Source organism: Pongo abelii, chromosome 16 (assembly GCF_028885655.2).
Source record: "Pongo abelii isolate AG06213 chromosome 16, NHGRI_mPonAbe1-v2.0_pri, whole genome shotgun sequence".
Lineage (NCBI taxonomy): Eukaryota > Metazoa > Chordata > Mammalia > Primates > Hominidae > Pongo > Pongo abelii.
The window spans coordinates 15,376,957-15,395,371 of NC_072001.2; the positions used below are offsets into that span (position 1 = coordinate 15,376,957).

An 18,415-nucleotide genomic window follows, 5' to 3' on the forward strand; every position below is an offset into this window, starting at 1 on the left:
TAAAGGCAGAGGAGCTTGTGACAGATTCGCCTCCCCACAAGAGCAGTTAGAAAAACTGGACAAAAGTGTGCCCTGCCCCCAATCAAAAACAATTGTTGAAAGGTAACTGAAAACCTCAGCCAGAACTTGAGTGACCATGCCTAGGAGGTGACCCTGACAGTCTGTGGTGCTTTTCCCACATTTGGTGATTGGTCAACAGTAGAGGGCTAAGAGGCTAAGAAACTGAGTATGAAGTAGTACTTAAGGGGCTGGAGAGCCTACCTGAATGTTTGGCACTCTCACAGGGCTGAAATGATCTAATGAGAATTTGGGTCCCAGGAAGGAGATGGGACCTCGGTGGGGACCCTGGAAGGGCCACCCCTAGGAGTCCAAATGAATAAAACATAGACCAGCCATCATAAAACCTAAAACTTGCTTTGAACCAGCTTAGTCCCAAACTAGATGAAGGCGATGTGCCCTTACTCCAGTTGTGTGCCATAAAGTCAAAGTCAATACTCTCTGGAGGCAGAACAAAGTTTATTAGGAATGCCATAAGACAACACAAGACTAAACGAGAAAGACCAAGAAAAAACACAGTAGAAACATACATGTAAGGAAGAACTTTTTTTTTTTTTTGAGACGGAGTCTCGCTCTGTCACCCAGGCTTGAGTGCAGTGGCACGATCTCAGCTCACTGCAACGTCTGCCTCGCAGGTTCAAGCGATTCTCCTGCCTCAGCCTCCCAAGTAGCTGGGATTACAGGCACGCGCCACCATGCCCGGCTAATTTTTGTATTGGCCAGGCTGGTCTTGAACCCCTAACCTCAGGTCATCCATTCACCTCGGTCTCCCAAGTTGCTGGGATTACAGGCATGAGCCACCGTGCCTGGCTAGTATTTTGCCACAATTTAAAATAAATAAATGTTTTTTTTCAGGTTTGTGCTCAGACTCTATTCTAAACAGTCACGTGGCAGCTTACTCTTCTCCAGGCCTTGCTGCCGGCTTTTACATGTTTATTGTTTGTGCGTTCTTGTCATCTGCTCGGTAGATGGCAGCTTCCAGGTGCTCCTAAGGGGCCAGGAAAGAGAGTGAGAAGGCACGGAGGTTGCCAGGTCATCCCGCTTGGGGCCCCGCCCTCATCACCTCCCTCAACCGGGTCTCCTGCAACTCTTGGTGGGCCACCTCGGCCACCGCTTCGCCCTGAGCTTCCTGCTGCTGCAGCTGGGCAGTGCCTCCTTCTCAGAGGCCAGCTGCTGATAGGTGGCCACACACTGCTGCAGGTGACCCAGGTAATGGTCTCGCTGCTGCTGCAGACTCTGAGCCTCTTGGCTCTTCAGCTCCACCTGCAGGATAGGCGTCAGGGTAGGTAGTGGCTGGCTTCCAGATTCTGGGCCCATAAACAGGGTGGCGAGGGCACTGCGGGGCTCTGTCGCCTGCCCAGGCCCCTTGCCCTGGCCCCTTCCTCCAGGCCTAAATGACTACCTCCCTTGCCTAGAGGCCCATGCCTCCCTCCCCAGCCTCAAATCTCACACCCTTCTTCCCACCATTTAAACTGTAGGCCACAGACTGGTGGAAAAGCAGAGGGAGCCAACCACCATCTGCTAAGTTGTGGTGAGGTCGTTCTGTATGATCTCCAGGGTTTCCACGCACCTTCGTCTGCTCCCCCCAGAGCTCGGCCTTCCACCCCAGCTCCCCCAGCCTCTCCTCCAGCTCCTGCAGCCTCACCTCCAGTTCCTGCATCTTCTCCTCCTGGTGCCGCAGCCTCACTTCCTGCTCCCACATCTTCTCCTCCTGCCTCCGCATCTTCTCCTCCTGTTCCTGCATCATCTCCTCCTGCTCACGTATCTTCTCCTCCTGCTCTCGCATCATATCTTTCTGCTTCCGCACCTTCTCCTCCTGCCTCCACATCTTCTCCTCCTGCTCCCGTATCTTTTCCTCCTGCTCGTGCATCTTCTCCTTCTGCCTCCACATCTTCTCCTGCTCCCGTATCTTCTCCTCCTGCCTCCATATCTTCTCCTCCTGCTCCTGCCTCTTCTCCTCCTCCCGTATCTTCTCCTGCTCGTGCATCTTCTCCTCCTGCCTCCACATCTTCTCCTCCTGCTCGTGCATCTTCTCTTCCTGCTCCCGTATCTTCTCCTCCTGCCTCCCCATCTTCTCCTCCTGCTCCCGTATCTTCTCCTCCTGCCTCCACATCTTCTTCTCCTGCTCCCATATCTTCTCCTCCTGCCTCCACATCTTCTCCTCCTGCTCCCGTATCTTCTCCTCCTGCTGGTGCATCTTCTCCTTCTGCCTCCACATCTCCTCCTGCTCCCGTATCTTCTCCTCCTGCCTCCACATCTTCTCCTCCTGCTCCTGCCTCTTCTCCTCCTCCCATATCTTCTCCTGCTCATGCATCTTCTCCTCCTGCCTCCACATCTTCTCCTCCTGCTCCTGTATCTTCTCCTCCTGCTTGTGTATCTTCTCCTCCTGCCTCCACATCTTCTCCTCCTGCTCCTGCCTCTTCTCCTGCTCGCATATCTTCTCCTGCTCCTGCCTCTTCTCCTCCTCCTCCCATATCTTTTCCTGCTCATGTATCTTCTCCTCCAGCTCCCGTATCTTCTTCTCCTTCTCTCGCATCATCTCCTCCTGCCTCCGCATCTTCTCCTCCTGCTCCCGTATCTTCTCCTCCTGCTCTTGTATCTTCTCCTCCCGCTCCCGTATCTTCTCCTCCCGCTCCCGTATCTTCTCCTCCTGGCTCCACATCTTCTCCTCCTGTTGCTGGTTCAGGCAGTTCCACAACTCGTTCTCTTCCACCTGGGCTTGGAGCTTTGCTGACACACTCTGCAGCTCCTTACCCAGGTGGTCAGCCTCCGCCTGCAGCTGCTGCTGGAATAGTGAAAGTGTTGGTTTGAACCTCAGAAGGAAACAGACTCATGAGCTAGCCATATAAATGTAATCTATAGGCCAGGCACGGGGGCTCACGCCTGTAATCCCAGCACTTTGGGAGGCTGAGGTGGGTGGATCACGAGGTCAGGAGATGGAGACCATCCCGGTTAACACGGTGAAACCCCGTCTCTACTAAAAATACAAAAAATTAGCCGGGTGTGGTGGCAGGCACCTGTAGTCCCAGCTACTTGGGAGGCTGAGGCAGGAGCATGGCGTGAACCCGGGGGACGGAGCTTGCAGTGAGCCAAGATTGTGCCACTGCACTCTGGCCTGGGCAAAAGAGTGAGACTCCAACTCAAAATAAATAAATAAATAAATGTAATCTATAAAATAATGGTTTTCATCCAGTATCCTTTAAAAAAATATTTTAAGCACTAACTCTGAGATTCTGATTCCCCAGGCAGGGCCCCAATTTGTACATTTTTAGCACACTCTAGAGGATTCTATGGTGGGACCAGAACAGGAACCCAAATTTTCCAGCTCTTGGCGGGAGCCTCCCCATACCCTGCATGATCCCTAGACCATGGTCCCAGCTGGGTGGGGCTCCCACAACCCCCGGGGCTGCAGCCGCTCACCTGTGGCAGCAGGAGCTTGGCCCTCTCCAGCTTTCTTTTTAGCTCCTTTACGTTGAGCTGGATCTCAGACTTTTCAGATTCTACAAGTCGAAGTTTTTCTTGTAGTTCAGCATTTTTCTCCTTCAGCTCCTCATCGGTTATGCTATGGCCAGAGGCAGTAGAGAAAGGAATGAACGAAGAACAGAAAGGACCTCTTTGGTGATCAACCCTCTACTTTCAGCCCACAACCACAGAACCATGGCACTGGAAGGGACCCCAGGAATTAAAGGTCACAGGTGGCAGGCCAGAGAGAAGACATGAGTTGCCTGAGGCTACCCCATGAGTCAGTGGCACAGCCGGAACTAGAGCTTCCCTGTGCACACATGAAAACCTGTAGGAGCCTCTCCCCATGCTCACCTGTACCCCCCACCTCCCAGCACACCACCCACGCTAAGGGCCCCCAGACCTCCCATTCCACCTTCCCCCATCCTACGTGTTCCTGTACAGTTCCAGACTCAGGGTGTCCCTCTCCTTTGTTAACTCCTCGATGTACTGCAAATAGAGAAAGGTTAAGTCAAGACAGAGCAGGCAGAGGAGTAGCTGGACGACCAGGAACAACAGCTACTGTGACTACTCCACAGTAACACTCCCTCACTCTCAATCACACCTGACATGTTCTCAAGGCATTTCCAAGCCCATGGTCTCATTTGTTTTTCATTTGTTTGTTTGTTTGTTTTGGCAGAGTTTCATTCTTGCTACCCTGACTGGAGTGCAATGGCATAATCTCGGCTCACCACAACCTCCCCCTCCTGGGTCCAAGTGATTCTCCTGCCTCAGCTTCCCGAGTAGCTGGGATTACAGGCGTGTGCCACCACACCCGGCTAATTTTGTATTTTTAGTAGAGATGGAGTTTCTTCATGTTGGTCAGTCTAGTCTTGAACTCCTGACCTCAGGTGACCCACCCACCTCGGCCTCCCAAAGTGCTGGCATTACAGGCATGAGCGAGAGCACCCGGCCCTCATTTGTTTTTCAAAGAACTCAGTGAAGGTGGAAGGGACAGGGAAAGAGACTGAATTTAGGGCTGGCTAACAGGGGCCCAGAGAGATCAGATAATATTGCTATTGTTATTATTCTTATTACTACCACTGTTGGAACCTTTATTGAGTGCTTCACCAGGCACTATGCTAATAATCCTATTTAATCCTCATAACCTCCATAGGAGATGGTTACCATTATTATCTCTATTGTGTAGATGAAAAACATGTGGTATTAAAGGTTAAGTGCTGCCTAAGATCACCTACAGCTGGGATTTCAACACCCAGGTATATCTGATTCTCTAAGCCCATTCTTTCGCTGGAGGTAGGGGCACAGTTAAGAAGGAGGAAATTAATCCTTTGTCGAATTTTTGAAAGGGTGATACGTTCGCATAGTCCAAAACTCAGAAAGTCCAGAAGGGAAATATCTCCCCCCCACACTGTGCCTCTATCCTGAGTTTTTTTTATGAATCCTTACAAACATGTTTTATGTATATTACCATAATATGTACACACACACACATATATACCTGCTCCCTCTCTCCACACAAATAATAACATACTCAAGATACTCTTCTGTACCTTTATGGTAAAAGTACCCTAACCGCCACTTAGGACTTGGCCAAGGCCACAGCCAAGGATGGGCAGGGCGGGCACTTGGCCTCTGAGTTCTATGTCCAGTGCTCACTCCCCACAATGCTCCCCAGCTCATCTGCAGCAGCCCACTCAGCCCCAGTCTGCCTCTAACAACCACACACAAAAGCAGCAAGAAATGGCAATGCTGCCTTCTGGGCAGGACACCTCCATCCTACAGAAGGGAACTTTAGGCTCACTCCTCCATCTGCGAAGCTGGGCTCCCAGGGTATGGGGCAGTGGTTGGACTCACCTTATCCGCCTTCTCCTTCTGTGTAGTGACGGCAGAGAGAGCCTGCTCTAACTCTCCTGCAAACTTCCATGAATCATGCAGGCGGCCGATCAGATCCCTGGCCTCTCCTGGAATGAGAGACATTCAGATGTGGCCCAAAGGACTCCCCCTAAAGGCCTGTCAAAGTGCCAGGTTCAAGGATGATGGGGTGCCAGATTCCCACCTTCCAACTGTTTGACAGCTTGCTGGCTGTAATAGAGTGCCGTCTGAAGCTCGGTTTTCTGACATGTAAGGATTCGTATGGTATGAACCTGGGCCTTTGGGAGAAAAGACAAGCAAATGCTGAAAGAGAAGCAAAGAAACATTCCCCAGAGGACAGGAGGGAACTTCACACCCTCCACTCACCTCTAGCTCCCTCCTTAGAGCTTCCTGATGTTGGTGGTTTGCCTTCTTTTCCTATAGAAAGAGGAAGACAGAGCTCTTGCTAGGAGGAGGCAGAGATGGCACAGCAAGAGACATGCCCCCAGAATGGCACCACTGCCCCAGGACAGGCCCACCCATGGGACCAGTTCATCAGGGACCCTGTGGGGATGGGGTGGAATAAGGGGGGTGAGCCTTCTTCCCCAGGCTAGGAGTGGGGGAGATGAGACTGGGGCCTCTACATCTGAGTGCCCCCAAACCCAGCGGTCATGTCATGAGCAAACAAAGAAATCGCGTTACTTCTTCCAGCTGAGCTCGGTTCTGTTGTTTCTGTGGGGAGAGTCAAAGGAAGGTGACTGAGGGTGGCCTCCTTGACTCTATTCCCCAGGCCAGGAAGCAGTAGGCAGGGGTCAGGAATGGATTTAAAAGGCACAGTTCTCAGACCCAATGGGAACACAAACTGGTAAACTCTCCTCAACTCCCAAAGAAGAAGGATTTGGGTCTTTGTTGGTTTTTGCCCACAGCCACGGAACTCAAAGTCTGAAACTAGATTCTCTTGAAAAGACAGTAACAGAAACCTTCAGAGATGGAGTGTGAGAAAAGCCCACCCTTCTGCCAGCTTGTGATTTAGAAAGGTGGATTCATTCAGCAAACATTGAGCACATACGAGCCAGGGACAGTTCCTCACAGTGGGGATAGAGGTTAGAAAAGGCAGACAGGAGTCCTTGGCCCTGAGATTTCCATTCTAGTGGGCCTTTAACTGTCAGGCTCTCAGAGCTAACAGAAACCTCTGATACTCTCTAACTCTACCTCAGGAAATGCAAGCCCAAGAAGGAGAGTTTACAGCAGGCCCTGGACTAGGGATTAACATAAAAACACAATGACAAATCTCATTTAAACTTCACAAATACAAGTAAAACAATACCACTCCTGTTTTACAGATGTGAAAAGAGAGGCCCAAAGAGCTCAAGCAATTTGCCCTAAATCATATCCCTAGCAGATGGAGAGGTAGGATTCAAATCCAGAATTCTTAACCAGTACCTGGCAGTTCTTCCACAATCTTAACAATTACCCTCCACCACCCCTTGGGCCCGCTGTCCCCAGGAGCCTGGCCAGCCAAGACTCACATTCTCAGGTGAGTGGCAACCATCAGAAGTGGTTGTCTCAGAGTTAGTGCCATTATTTATTTTCTTCTTTTTGGTGTCGCTTGCTCCTGCACCAACACTAGGGTTGGTCTGGGCATGATGGTCTCTCAACTGTGGAAAGGAAGAGCAGTGATACTCATGAGAACTACAAGCTCCTACAGTCACATCCTGCTTTACAGTTTATACTAAATACTCTTATAGACCATCTGATTTAATGCCACCAACTGTAGGAAATGTTGTCACAATCACTTAGTGACTGAGAGAGATTGATACCATGGCTGAAAGAAAAGGCAGTAATGGAACTTAAACTCAGTTTTCTGACTCTGAGCTCTGGGATTTTGCCACAAATCAGCAGCTGCCAGGGACCAAAACCAGAGGCAGAGATAGAAAAGCAAATATTAAGTAGGCAGGAACTGTACACCCTCACACGTCTGTTAGTGTTAAGAAGTACACCAGTACCTCTCAAACCTTTACATCAACGTATCCTCATGGCAGAAGGCAGCCTTTCTGTTAAATCCGGGAATTTAGCAGAAAGAGGACAACCCAAGCCTCATTTCAGAGAGAAGTTTTGTATACTCTTATAAATCTATGTGACTTTCATCCCTAAGTACATTAATGTTTCATCTCTCAATAGAATCAAGGGAAACTGATGCTTCAGAAAGATGCCCCATATTTATCCTGTGGCACTCAAAGTACCCCAGGTTGAGATGAGATGAGGAAGACTCAAGCTGTCAAGTCCAGTTTCCCAAGATCTGTTCCACAGAAGATAAGCAGATCTCACTCCAGAAACCAGTGACTGAGGGGCACTCTGGTCCCAGAACAATGGAGAATTCAAATCTGAGGTGCAGAACTCAGAAAAAATGTTAAAGTCTCTCTGGAGAGTAGAAGCCTGGGAGAAAATCCAACCCAACCCGTTCTCCCATTGCCACCCAGAGACACTGTCAACATGTGGAGCTCATGGGGGAGGTGTAGGCTTTTCACACTGTCAACGTCTGTGGTAAGGAAGTCAGGCAGCCTGAAACCTCTCTCTTCTAGGTCCCATGGTCCCCATTCCCCTTCCAGCTGGAAACCTGTGCTGCAACCAGAGGAAACAGAAGTGGGCAAGAACACTTAGGGGACTGGGTCCTAAGACCAAAGGCCGGTCTTGTGGTAGTAATGACAGTTTGTAGAGGGACTGTGACATCACTACATTCCACTCCTCGGTGCAGTGGCGGGGGTGGGGGGGACACATGAGTGCAATGCCCAAGTTGCCGCTTTGAGACTGGGAAGGGGGGTCACAAAATTGGGACCCAGATCCTTGGAGATGTGACCCCAAAGAGCCCCGGGAGGTCAGGCTTGGGGCGGCAGGAGGTGAGGGCCAAGTAAGGAACAAGGAGCCCCAGGAGTCACGTCCCCAAAGTCACCCTGTGGCAACTGGTGAGGGCAGGTTCTGGGGCACCCAGGTCCTTGGAGATGTGAGCCCAAAGAGCCCAGGGAGGTCGGGTTTGGGGTAGCAGGAGGTAAGGGCAGAGTATGGAGTTGGAAGCCCCGGGAGTCACCTGCTCAAAGTCACCCTGGGGTGCCAGGCAGGGCAGGGGCAGGACTCATGTGGGGGTTGGGCTGACTGACAAGATTTTGGTGTGGGGATCCCAGAGGTACTGGGGGGGGCCCAGCCCGGTGTGCCTCGGGAGTGGCACAGACTGGCAGCAGTTCGGCTGTCAGAGGGAGCCTCAACTTGGGTTGGGGTGCTGGTGCGTTTACCTTTTCCTTGGCCTCGGCCAATTTGTTCTGTCGGGTTTCTTTGTACATTGTGGGTTGGGTAGGGAGGTGCGGGTGGGTAGGGGGGTGGGGATGGGTAAGGAGGTCGGGGTGGGTAGGGAGGTGGGGGTGTGTAGGGAGGTGGGGGTAGGTAGGGAGGTGGGGGTGTGTAGGGAGGTGGGGGTGTGTAGGGAGGTGGGGGTGGGTAGGGGGGCTGGGATGGGTAGGGAGGTCGGGGTGGGTAGGGAGGTGGGGGTGTGTAGGGAGGTGGGGGTGTGTAGGGAGGTGGGGCTGTGTAGGGAGGTGGGGGTGTGTAGGGAGGTGGGGGTGGGTAGGGAGGTGGGGGTGGGTAGGGAGGTGGGGATGGGTAGGGAGGTGGGGGTGGGTAGGGAGGTGGGGATGGGTAGGGAGGTGGGGATGGGTAGGGAGGTGGGGATTGTCAGGGAGGTGGGGATTGTCAGGGATGTGGGGTTGGGGCCACATCAGCATGATCCAGGTGAGGACAACTATACACCTCCAGTCACCTCTACGTCGCTGTGTGACTGAGCCAGAGGAGGCGTAACCAGGGCTGCATTAGAATGCAGAATAGGGGCGTGGCCTTAATGCTTGAAGCCCATTGGCCAATGAGAAAGATGAAAGGAAAAGGAGGTGTGGCCAGACAGCAGCGTGTCATGAAGGACCTGTGTGGTCACAAGGAAAGCTGCCCTTGCAACTGCTGTCCCCGCCCACTCCAGGAGAGGGGCGGGGCTGGCTTTCACTTGAAAAACTTTAAAACTTTATTACCTCAATTGAGGTACAAATCCTATTAAAATGGAAATTTTATAGTGTGCTTGATGATTGATAAAGCAGACTTTAGTATCCAACATTCCAATAAGATAAAGTAATCACAATGTTTTCTCTTTTTTAGAAAAACTTTCTCTTATTCTCCTACATTAGTGTTAAGTTTAAAAAAAAAAAAAAACAAGAAACATGTCTAATATCTTTAAAAACACAAAGCTTTTGAGCCCGGCGTGATGGCTCATGCCTGTAATCCCAGCACTTTGGGAGGCTGGGGTGGGTGGATCACCCGAATTCAGGAGTTCAAGACCAGACTGGCCAACATGATGAAACCCTGTCTCTACTAAAAATACAAAAGTAGCTGGGCATGGTGGCAGGTGCCTGTAATCCCAGCTACTTGGGAGGCTGAGGCAGGAGAATCCCTTGAACCTGTGAGGCAGAGGTTGCAGTGAGACAAAATCATGCCACTGCACTTCAGCCTGGGTTACAGAATGAGACTCTGTCTCTAAATATATACGTACACACACACACACACACACACACACACACACACACACAAAGCTTTCTGTTTAATAAGCACTCAAAGTTCTTTACAGGGTTAAAGCAAATACAGGACCCTTCTAATGTAAGGCTAAATGGTAAGTGATGGGGGAGAGAAAAAGGACATAAATAACTCCCACTCTCATGAGGTTAATCACTAAATCCTATTTTTCTAGAATCACCTGGCCTCTAAGCCCTGAAAATGAAACTGAATTTCTCACTAGATACTTGGCTATGACTTGCAATCATGAAAACCAAGAATTGTGTTTTGTCACTGTGTATTACTTGTTACCTGGGATCAAGAGTTGACTTTTTCATGATTTGCTCCATTACCTGTGTGCTTCTTATCTCAGACCAAACTAAGCTTTTTTATAGACTTCTACAATTTACAGTTAGTATGTAAGAGTGGCTCTCAAACATATAGTCTCTGGACCAGGAGCACCTGGGAACTTCTTATAAATGTAAATTCTCAGGCCCCACCCTAGACCTGATGAATCAGAAACTCTGGAGTAGGGCCCAGCAATCCGTGCTGCAATAAGCTGTCCAGGTGTTCAGGAACCTCTGCCATACAGCAGGTAGAAAAATGTGTTTCCTTCTATAGGTCCAAAGCCAGGGATACTATATGTTCTGTCTCGATATGAAACAATGACATGCAATTAAAAGACATAAATCTCCTTCCTACTTCCACCCTCCAGCCAGTGTGTTTTATTTTTATGAGTTCAATAAGAAAACGTGTGGCAATCAGAGATTTCATCTAAAAAATATATTTACAGGTATCAGTTCTCATCCAGCCTGATCTCATCCAATATCATTTCTATTCTCTTACATCTAAAGTTTTAGAAAAGGATCTTCACAATATAAGACTCCGGCGCACTAGGAATTCTATGATAAAAGGCAATGTAGATCTGAATGTCCAAACTTACTAGAGAAGAAAAGTGGAGTCACTGGCTATATTTTCAAATTGCATTCAACAGGAAATTAAAGTTTTGAATTTTTTTCACCTTCATCCTTCCAAGTTAATAGAATTAAACCAGAATACTCCATTCTTCCACAGCCTGTAGCCAGGCATACTTTTACTGTGTTACTTCTTGCTTGTCAATGGATATAAAGCAAAGTCCTGGTAGGCACATTTTGTATACTTGCAAAGGTGCAAAACTAAACAGTTCCCTCTATTCAACATTAAAACAAAAGTCCTGTAAACCTCAGATGGTGAGTGTAATACTTCAGCACTAGCACGAAAGCCTCAAATATAAAAAGATAGCAAGAATCTCGCTAGCAAACACAAGTAAGCTCTTGGCCGGGAGCAGTAGTTCACGCCTCTACTCCCAGCATATTGGCAAGCCAAGGTGGGGTAAGTCAGGAGTTCCAGACCAGCCTGGGCAGCATAGTGAATTCATATCTCTACAAAGGAAATTTAAAAATTAGCTGGGCTTGGTGGCACACACCTGTAGTCCTAGAGCTACTTGGGAGGCTGAGGTGGGAAAATCACTTGAGCCCAGAAGTTTGAGGCTGCAGTAGCTATGATCATGCTACTGCACTCCAGTTAGGGTGACAGAGCAAGATCTAGTTATTACATTCTGTCCTGCTCCTGTTTCCACTAAAATCACTAAGTTAAAATGTGTTCATTCAGCAGGATAAAAATTAACTGAAATTTGACTTTGGTGCTTTGCTAGCAAAAAATAAATAAATAAAGTGAAATGACAAATTACTTACTGGGAGAAGGTCTTTGTAACCTCAATGACAGATTAAAGGTTTGTATCCTTAGCCTATAAAGAAATCTTTAAAATTACTCAGAAAAAAAAATGAATGATTTCCAGCAGAAAATGGACAATGGAGAAACCGGCACCTCCCACAAGAATAAAGATGGCCAATAAGCAAATGAAAAAGATTCAAAAGCGCTAGAAATCAAAGAAAGGTAATGAAAACAATGAGATTTTCTGCTTAAAGACCAGTGAAGATGACAAATGGAAGGGGGAACCTGGAGCTCTGTCCCTGTTGGTGGGAGTATAAACCCAACCAATTTTCCTATAGGATGATTTCAACATTTCTTTTAAAAATCCTAAAACTGTTTTATACTATTTTCCTCTAGAAATTCTACTTCTATGAATTCAGTGTAAAAATCCTCACTCGAGTCCATTAAAATATATATAGAAGGAAATTCACCTCTGGGGTGGCAATCATTCACTTACCATACACCCAGCGATTAAAAGTGATGATGCCAGGATATATTTCTCCCATAGAAACATGCTTAAAATATAGTAAGTGACAAAAGACCATGTACTATGATTCTACTTTTTAAAATGTTTGTAGCATAAAAAGTGTGAAAAGCAACAAACCGGAATGTTTTGAGTGGCAAAATTAAAGATTTTTCTTTATATTTTGTCATCCAAATTATTACAAAAACAATGTGATTTCCTTTATAATCATGGAGAAGTGTTATTTTCATTTATTTATATTTACATTTCTTTTCTTTTTCTTCTTTTTTCTCCTGTATGTATCCCATGTAGGCTACAGAGCTTAAATCCCTGCCTCTTGAGAGAAATCAGCCCATTTTCGGGACATGCAGTACACAAAGCTGCCCCATCTTCCCTTTATTTTTATTTTTATCTTATTTATTTATTTTGAGATGGAGTCTCACTCTGTTGCCCAGGTTGGAGTGCAGTGGCGCATCTCAGCTCACTGCAACCTCCATATCCCGAGTTCAAGCAATTCCCCTGCCTCAGCCTCCTGAGTACCTGGGACTATAGGCATGCACCACCATGCCCAGCTAATTTTTCTATTTTTAGTAGAGAGGGAGTTTTCCCATCTTGGACAGGCTGGTCTTGAACTCCTGACCTCAAGTGATCCATCTGCCTTGGCATCTCAAAGTGCTGGGATTACAGGCATGAGCCACTGTGTCTGGCCTGTCATATTATTTCTAAACTTTTGAGTGACATTTCAATTAAGTTAAATTTAATTCTTACTGACCTGATCTGTTATCCTCTGTTTAATGATATCTTCCAGTTGAAAGGTGTTTCCTCTGTAATCACAGGTGCAAAAGGAAATACAACATGTATTCATTAGGTGGATATCCACTAAACCACGGGTTCACGCATTGTATTCCTTAGACCCTCAGCATCAGCAACATGTGGGAACTTGTTAGACATGCAAATTCCTGGGCCAGCCTCACACCTCCTGAATCAGAGAGTGGGGAAGGACAGCTATCTGTGCTTTAATAAGCCTTGAGATGCTCCCTGAAGTTTGAAAACTACAGAACTAGAATACATATGGTAGTAAGTGCTCATACTTTATCCAAGGTACTAGGGACTCTTCCCCTCTTTTCCATTCTCTTTTCTGTAGAAATAAAATGAGAGCTCCTTTGGATTTAATGGGTATAAGAAAGAAGGCAATGAGATGACCAGGGTTTCAAGTTAGAGTTCAAAATTTAATCGGTGGACAGTGACAGGATGCAAGCCTTCTAAACAGATTACTGCCAGAAAGCTGATTATAATCCATACATTAGATATCATTAGTGTATTGATGTTAAAATTTTTGGGTGGATTAATGGCATTGTGATTATATAGGAGAATGTCCTGGTTCTTAGATGATATCTGCAAAAGTACTTAACAGTGAAATGCTCTGATACTGCCAACTTACTTTGAAATCATTCAGGGGGAAGAAGGGCACATATACAATCTTCCATACGTGGAAGAGAGAAAACAAATATGACAAAACGTTAACTAGTGAATCCAGTTGAATAGCATACATATGTTCACTGCATGATTTTATCAACTTTTCTGTGTTTGCAAGTTTTTAAAATAAAAAGTTGAGGGAAAGAAACATCACCCCAAATCTTTCTATGAAATGGGACCATAGAAAAAGCATAGAAGTGAACACTGCAGAAGAGTGCACCACACCCATCCGGACAGCATGGTCAAAGCGCAGCTCTCCTCCAGGAGGCTCTTCTCTGGTCTCTTCTGTGTTGTCACTTCCCCCACACGCAGCCAAGGCTTTTTTCTAACAACTCTTTTTCTAAAGATGTAATTTTTGTCATTCATCTAAGAAAGAGAAAAAAGAATTAGTATTCATTTAGAAAACAAAATTACACTTACATTTGTGAAAAAGCAAAAAATACTTTGAAAAATGGGGAAGCAAGAAACGTACTGTTCTACAATTCTGTTCTGTTCTTACTGTCTTTTTATTCTGCCAATGACTTCCTATTCCTGCTGCCCATGGTGGGGTGAGCTGCAAATGATTTCTTTTCCTCATTGGTTTAAAATGTCATGTTTATAATATACTACACTCCCCCAGAAGCATTTGGGTTTATTTCTGGGTTCTCTTCTATTCAAGTGATTTATCTCTTCACAAGCCACTATCAATTCTGATTATTAGAGCATCCTAAAGTTAAGTAATTGTTGTTTTTGTTTTTGTTTTAGTTTTTGAGATACAGTCTCTCACTCTGTCGCCCAGGCTGGAGTGCAGTGGCGTGATCTCGGCTCACTGCAAGCTCCACCTCCTGGGTTCATGCCATTCTCCTGCCTCAGCCTCCTGAGTAGCTGGGACTACTGGCACCCGCTACCACGCCTGGCTAATTTTTAGTATTTTTAGTAGAGATGGGGTTTCACCGTGTTAGCCAGGATGGTCTCGATCTCCTGACCTTGTGATCTGCCTGCCTCAGCCTCCCAAAGGGCTGGGATTACAGGCATGAGCCATCATGTCCGCCTAAGTAATTCTTTGATTAGAATATTAGTATTTGATGGAGGTTGACCCTTTTGACTCTAAACTCAAATTCTTATTATCTCTAACTTCTAAAAGACAACAATTATGACTTCAGTGTATAAATACCAGCTTTTTCAGCTATCTTACAGAATGCTCTTATTTTCCTAATGTCAATTCAGTTTATCCATTCAGTTTTCTCTCCAAACACTAGTGTTTTCATTTTAGTATCCCTAATCTTTTTTTTTTTTTTTTTTTTTTTTGAGACAGAGTCTCACTCTGTTGCCCAGGTTGGAGTACAGCTGCACAATCTCAGCTCATTGCAACATCTGCCTCCCAGGCTCAAGCAGTCTCTCACCTCAGACTCCCAAGTAGCTGGGACCACAGGCACATGTAACACACCCAGATAATTTTGTATTTTTTTTACAGAGATGAGGTCTCACTATGTTGCCCAGGCTGGTCTCAAACTCCTGAGCTCAAGTGCTGGGAGCTCCTGAGCTCCCAAAGTGCTGGGATTACAGGTGAGAACCACTGCTCCCAGCAGTTTTCCTAATCTCTTATCTTTATCTTTTGTAGCTGCACTGGCTTATTTGGTTATTAACTGTTAATGTTAATTAACAGCGGTAACAGTAATACTGGACATTTTGTCTTATTCCTGATCTTAAAGGGATGTTTTTAGAATTTCACCCATCATGCATGATGGCAGCTTTTGGATAGATGTATTTATAATCCACTAGGAGTAAAAAAAAATTAGAAATAAATATTGAATTTTATCAAAGGTCTTTCTAACATATATGGATGGAACCGTGTATTCTCTCCTTAACATCTTGCCAGCAGGAATCATACCAGATCTTCTAATAGTGATTCAAGAGAATAAGGCTCATGTGGTTGTGTGGCATAATTTTCCCACTGTGCTACGTTTGCATCACTAGTCATGAATGAGAGAGTGTGTGGGTTTTAATGCTCTGTTTGTCAGGTACCTTTGTCAGGTTTGGGTTTTCATGCTCTAACAGTTTCAAAAGAAAAAAGTTTGAAAGTTCTACTTTATTCTTTATATGTGGAAATTGCAATAAATTACTTGTGATTTACTGAAAACTTTGCTTGAAGCTCTGATATAATTTCATAGCGAAACCAAACCTTTCTTTCTTTTTTGTGGGGGAGGGTGGGAGGAGCAGGATGGGAGGACACTATCTCATTGATACTTTATGTTTCTTTTTCTCCTTTAGAATTTATCTTCCAGGGACAATCTGACAATGATGAATTTAACTTAGATTCACAGATTTTAAAAATAATTCTTTTGATATTCTTGGTATCATTTATTTGCTTATTCTCCAGCTCTGTTGCCCAGGCTGGAGTGCCATAGTCCAGTCATAGCTCAGTGTGGCCTTGAACTCCTGGACTCAAGTGATCATCCCCTATCAGCCTCTCGAGTGGCAGAGACTATAGGCTCACGCTACCACACTCAGCTAATTTTTTACACTTTTAGTGGAGATGGGGTTTCACCATGTTGTCCAGGCTGGTCTCGAACTCCTGGGCTCAAGCAATCCTCCCTCCTCAGCCTCCCAAAGTGCTGGAATTACAAGTGTGAGCTACTGTGCCTGGCGCGATTCTCATTTTTATTATAATAAAATTTTAAGATTGGATAAATAATATAGCCCAATTATTGGAGCCGGACTACATCTACTAAAATTAAATGAAATTTCACTTGTCTGAAATCATGACATACTTTGGAAGATATCTTTTTCATGGTATTAATTAAAATTATGACTATTTGGAACTCATCAAAATCTGTGGAGCACCTTAAAGACGTAGGCGGCATCCTCCGGAGCAGTCAAAACAGTTACAAGAAGAGGTTCTCAGGACAGCTTTGTCAGGAGAGATATGCTATGCATATAAAGACATAAGGGAGACAGAAAAGAAACAATCATTTTACACACAGGCCCCAAGTTGAAAGCTATAGGCTGGGTAATGCGGGCACTGATTTTTGCAAATCACATGCTTTCCATATGGCAACTCTATATACTGTGCTTTTGCATTAGAGAGTAGCAGCAAGATTTTCAGTTTTCTGTTTCTTTGTTTGTTTGAAGACAGGATCTTGCTCCACCACCCAGGCTGGAGAGAGTGATGTGATCATAGCTCACTGCAGCACTGAACTCCTGGGCTGAAGTGATCCTCCTGCCTCAGCTACCTGAGTAGCTGGACTACAGGCATACACCACCGTGTCCCACTAATTTTTGTATTTTTTGTAGAGACAAGTTCTCACTATGTTGCCCAGGCTGGTCTTGAACTCCTGAGCTCAAGCGATCCTCCTGCTTCAGACTACCAAAATGCTAGGATTACAGGTGTAAGCCACCACACCTGGCCAACATATTTGTTTTCAAAGGATGGTTACTAGTTACCACAAGAAAAATAGGGAAGGCTGGGGCACAGTGGCTCACACCTGTATCCTCAGCACTTTGGGAGGCCAAGGCAGGAGGATCACCTGAGGTCAGGAGTTCAAGACCAGCCTGGCCAACACGGTGAAACCCCTTGTCTTCTAAAAATATAAAAATTAGCCAGGCTTGGTGGCATGCACCTCTAATCTCAGCTACTCAAGAGGCTGAAGGAGAATCACTTGAAATCAGGAGGCGGAGGCTGCAGTGAGCCAAGATCGTGCCATTGCACTCCAGCCTGGGTGATAGAGCAAGACTCCATCTCAAAAAAAAAAAAAAAAAGAAAAATAGAGAAGATTTGTTAGTAGTCTGTGAGTTCCACAATCATGTCAAGCATATTAAAAATTCCTCAAATTCCTAACTACCTTTTCCTGTCTTTTTTGAAAAGAGGATTTATCTTCATCAGAATTTTTCTTTACATTTAAAACACCTGCATCTTCAGTTGCCTCATCATCTGGTGAAGCAAAGGTCACTCTTTTCCAGCTTTCTTTACCTTGTTTACTGTCTTCACTTTCTTCCAGGTCATCATCTCCATCCCTGCACTACCAAAACTCTTACAAAAAAAAAATACTGCTTTCCATTAGAAAAACAAAAGGAAACATATTTTCCCTTAATAAAGTTCTTCTTTTATATGCCTAATGCCACCAAATGCTCAGAACTTCCAAAATCATTCAGGTATGGAGGAAGAGAAGGTATCATTTAAGTGACATGCTATGTAAGAAACAGAACAAAAAGTGTCCAATATATAGAAAATAAATTATTCATCAATCTATAATACAAACCTCCTATCTCACAAAAATAACAGGATATTTTGGGCACAAAACCAAATCAAAGTTCCTGGTAAGAAAGGTTTGATTGCTACTGCCAGTAATATTTTTCTTCATTAAATGATCTCTAATGTCCCTTTAAATCCAGACTTTCCTCTGGCTATCTTGAGAATATCTGATAGGAGAGAATCTAACTTCTTAAAACAAACATATGTGAAAACCACAAGTACCAATACATGATTGGGCAATTCCAGCTAACAATGTAAAGGATGGTTCTAAATACATTTCAGAAATGCTTAGTTCTTCTGCTGCTTCTTCAGCAATTTCATCATCTTGTTTGAACCAGATCATCATCGTGATCACTTGCTATGTCTTCATCACTTTCAACTGGATCAAAAAAATCTTTGTACTTCATATTTCTGGAACTTTTATCTGACAAAAATAAAAAGTTTTTAAAACTATTAACTAGGAATAGAAAAATACATCATTAACACATGCATATATATTTGTGTGTATACTGTATGTCTACATTACTTTCTAACTTAAT

The 18,415-nt window shown here is 45.4% G+C and overlaps 1 protein-coding gene across 2 annotated transcripts; it reads right to left on the bottom strand.

Annotated features, from left to right (window-relative positions):
- Window positions 1-496: 496 nt before the first annotated feature.
- Window positions 497-13,817, bottom strand: LOC129050250 (golgin subfamily A member 6-like protein 22). Of its 2 annotated transcripts, none has more exons than XM_063716373.1 (9): window positions 12,942-13,817; window positions 6,903-7,031; window positions 5,761-5,811; window positions 5,579-5,672; window positions 5,377-5,483; window positions 3,950-4,008; window positions 3,478-3,619; window positions 1,703-2,839; window positions 497-1,045 (listed from the first exon to the last, which is right to left on the bottom strand). In XM_063716373.1, exons 1-9 carry the CDS (start codon window positions 13,032-13,034, stop codon window positions 983-985), a joined length of 1,875 nt encoding a protein of 624 aa, XP_063572443.1. In that variant the 5' UTR covers window positions 13,035-13,817; the 3' UTR covers window positions 497-982. The 2 variants fall into 2 exon arrangements, with proteins under 2 accessions (XP_063572443.1, XP_054388002.1); XM_054532027.2 differs by having other exon boundaries at window positions 1,703-2,842.
- Window positions 13,818-18,415: the final 4,598 nt, after the last annotated feature.

Excerpts from the sequence above, each read along its gene's own strand:
- LOC129050250 (XM_054532027.2), bottom strand. The coding sequence starts at position 13,034 with ATGAATACATGTTGTATTTCCTTTTGCACCTGTGATTACAGAGGAAAC. Across the intron at positions 5,812-6,902 it reads GTTGCCACTCACCTGAGAAT|GAAAAGAAGGCAAACCACCA; the intron begins GTGAGTCTTGGC and ends CTCTTTCTATAG. Across the intron at positions 3,620-3,949 it reads CTGGAACTGTACAGGAACAC|CATAACCGATGAGGAGCTGA; the intron begins GTAGGATGGGGG and ends CTCTGGCCATAG.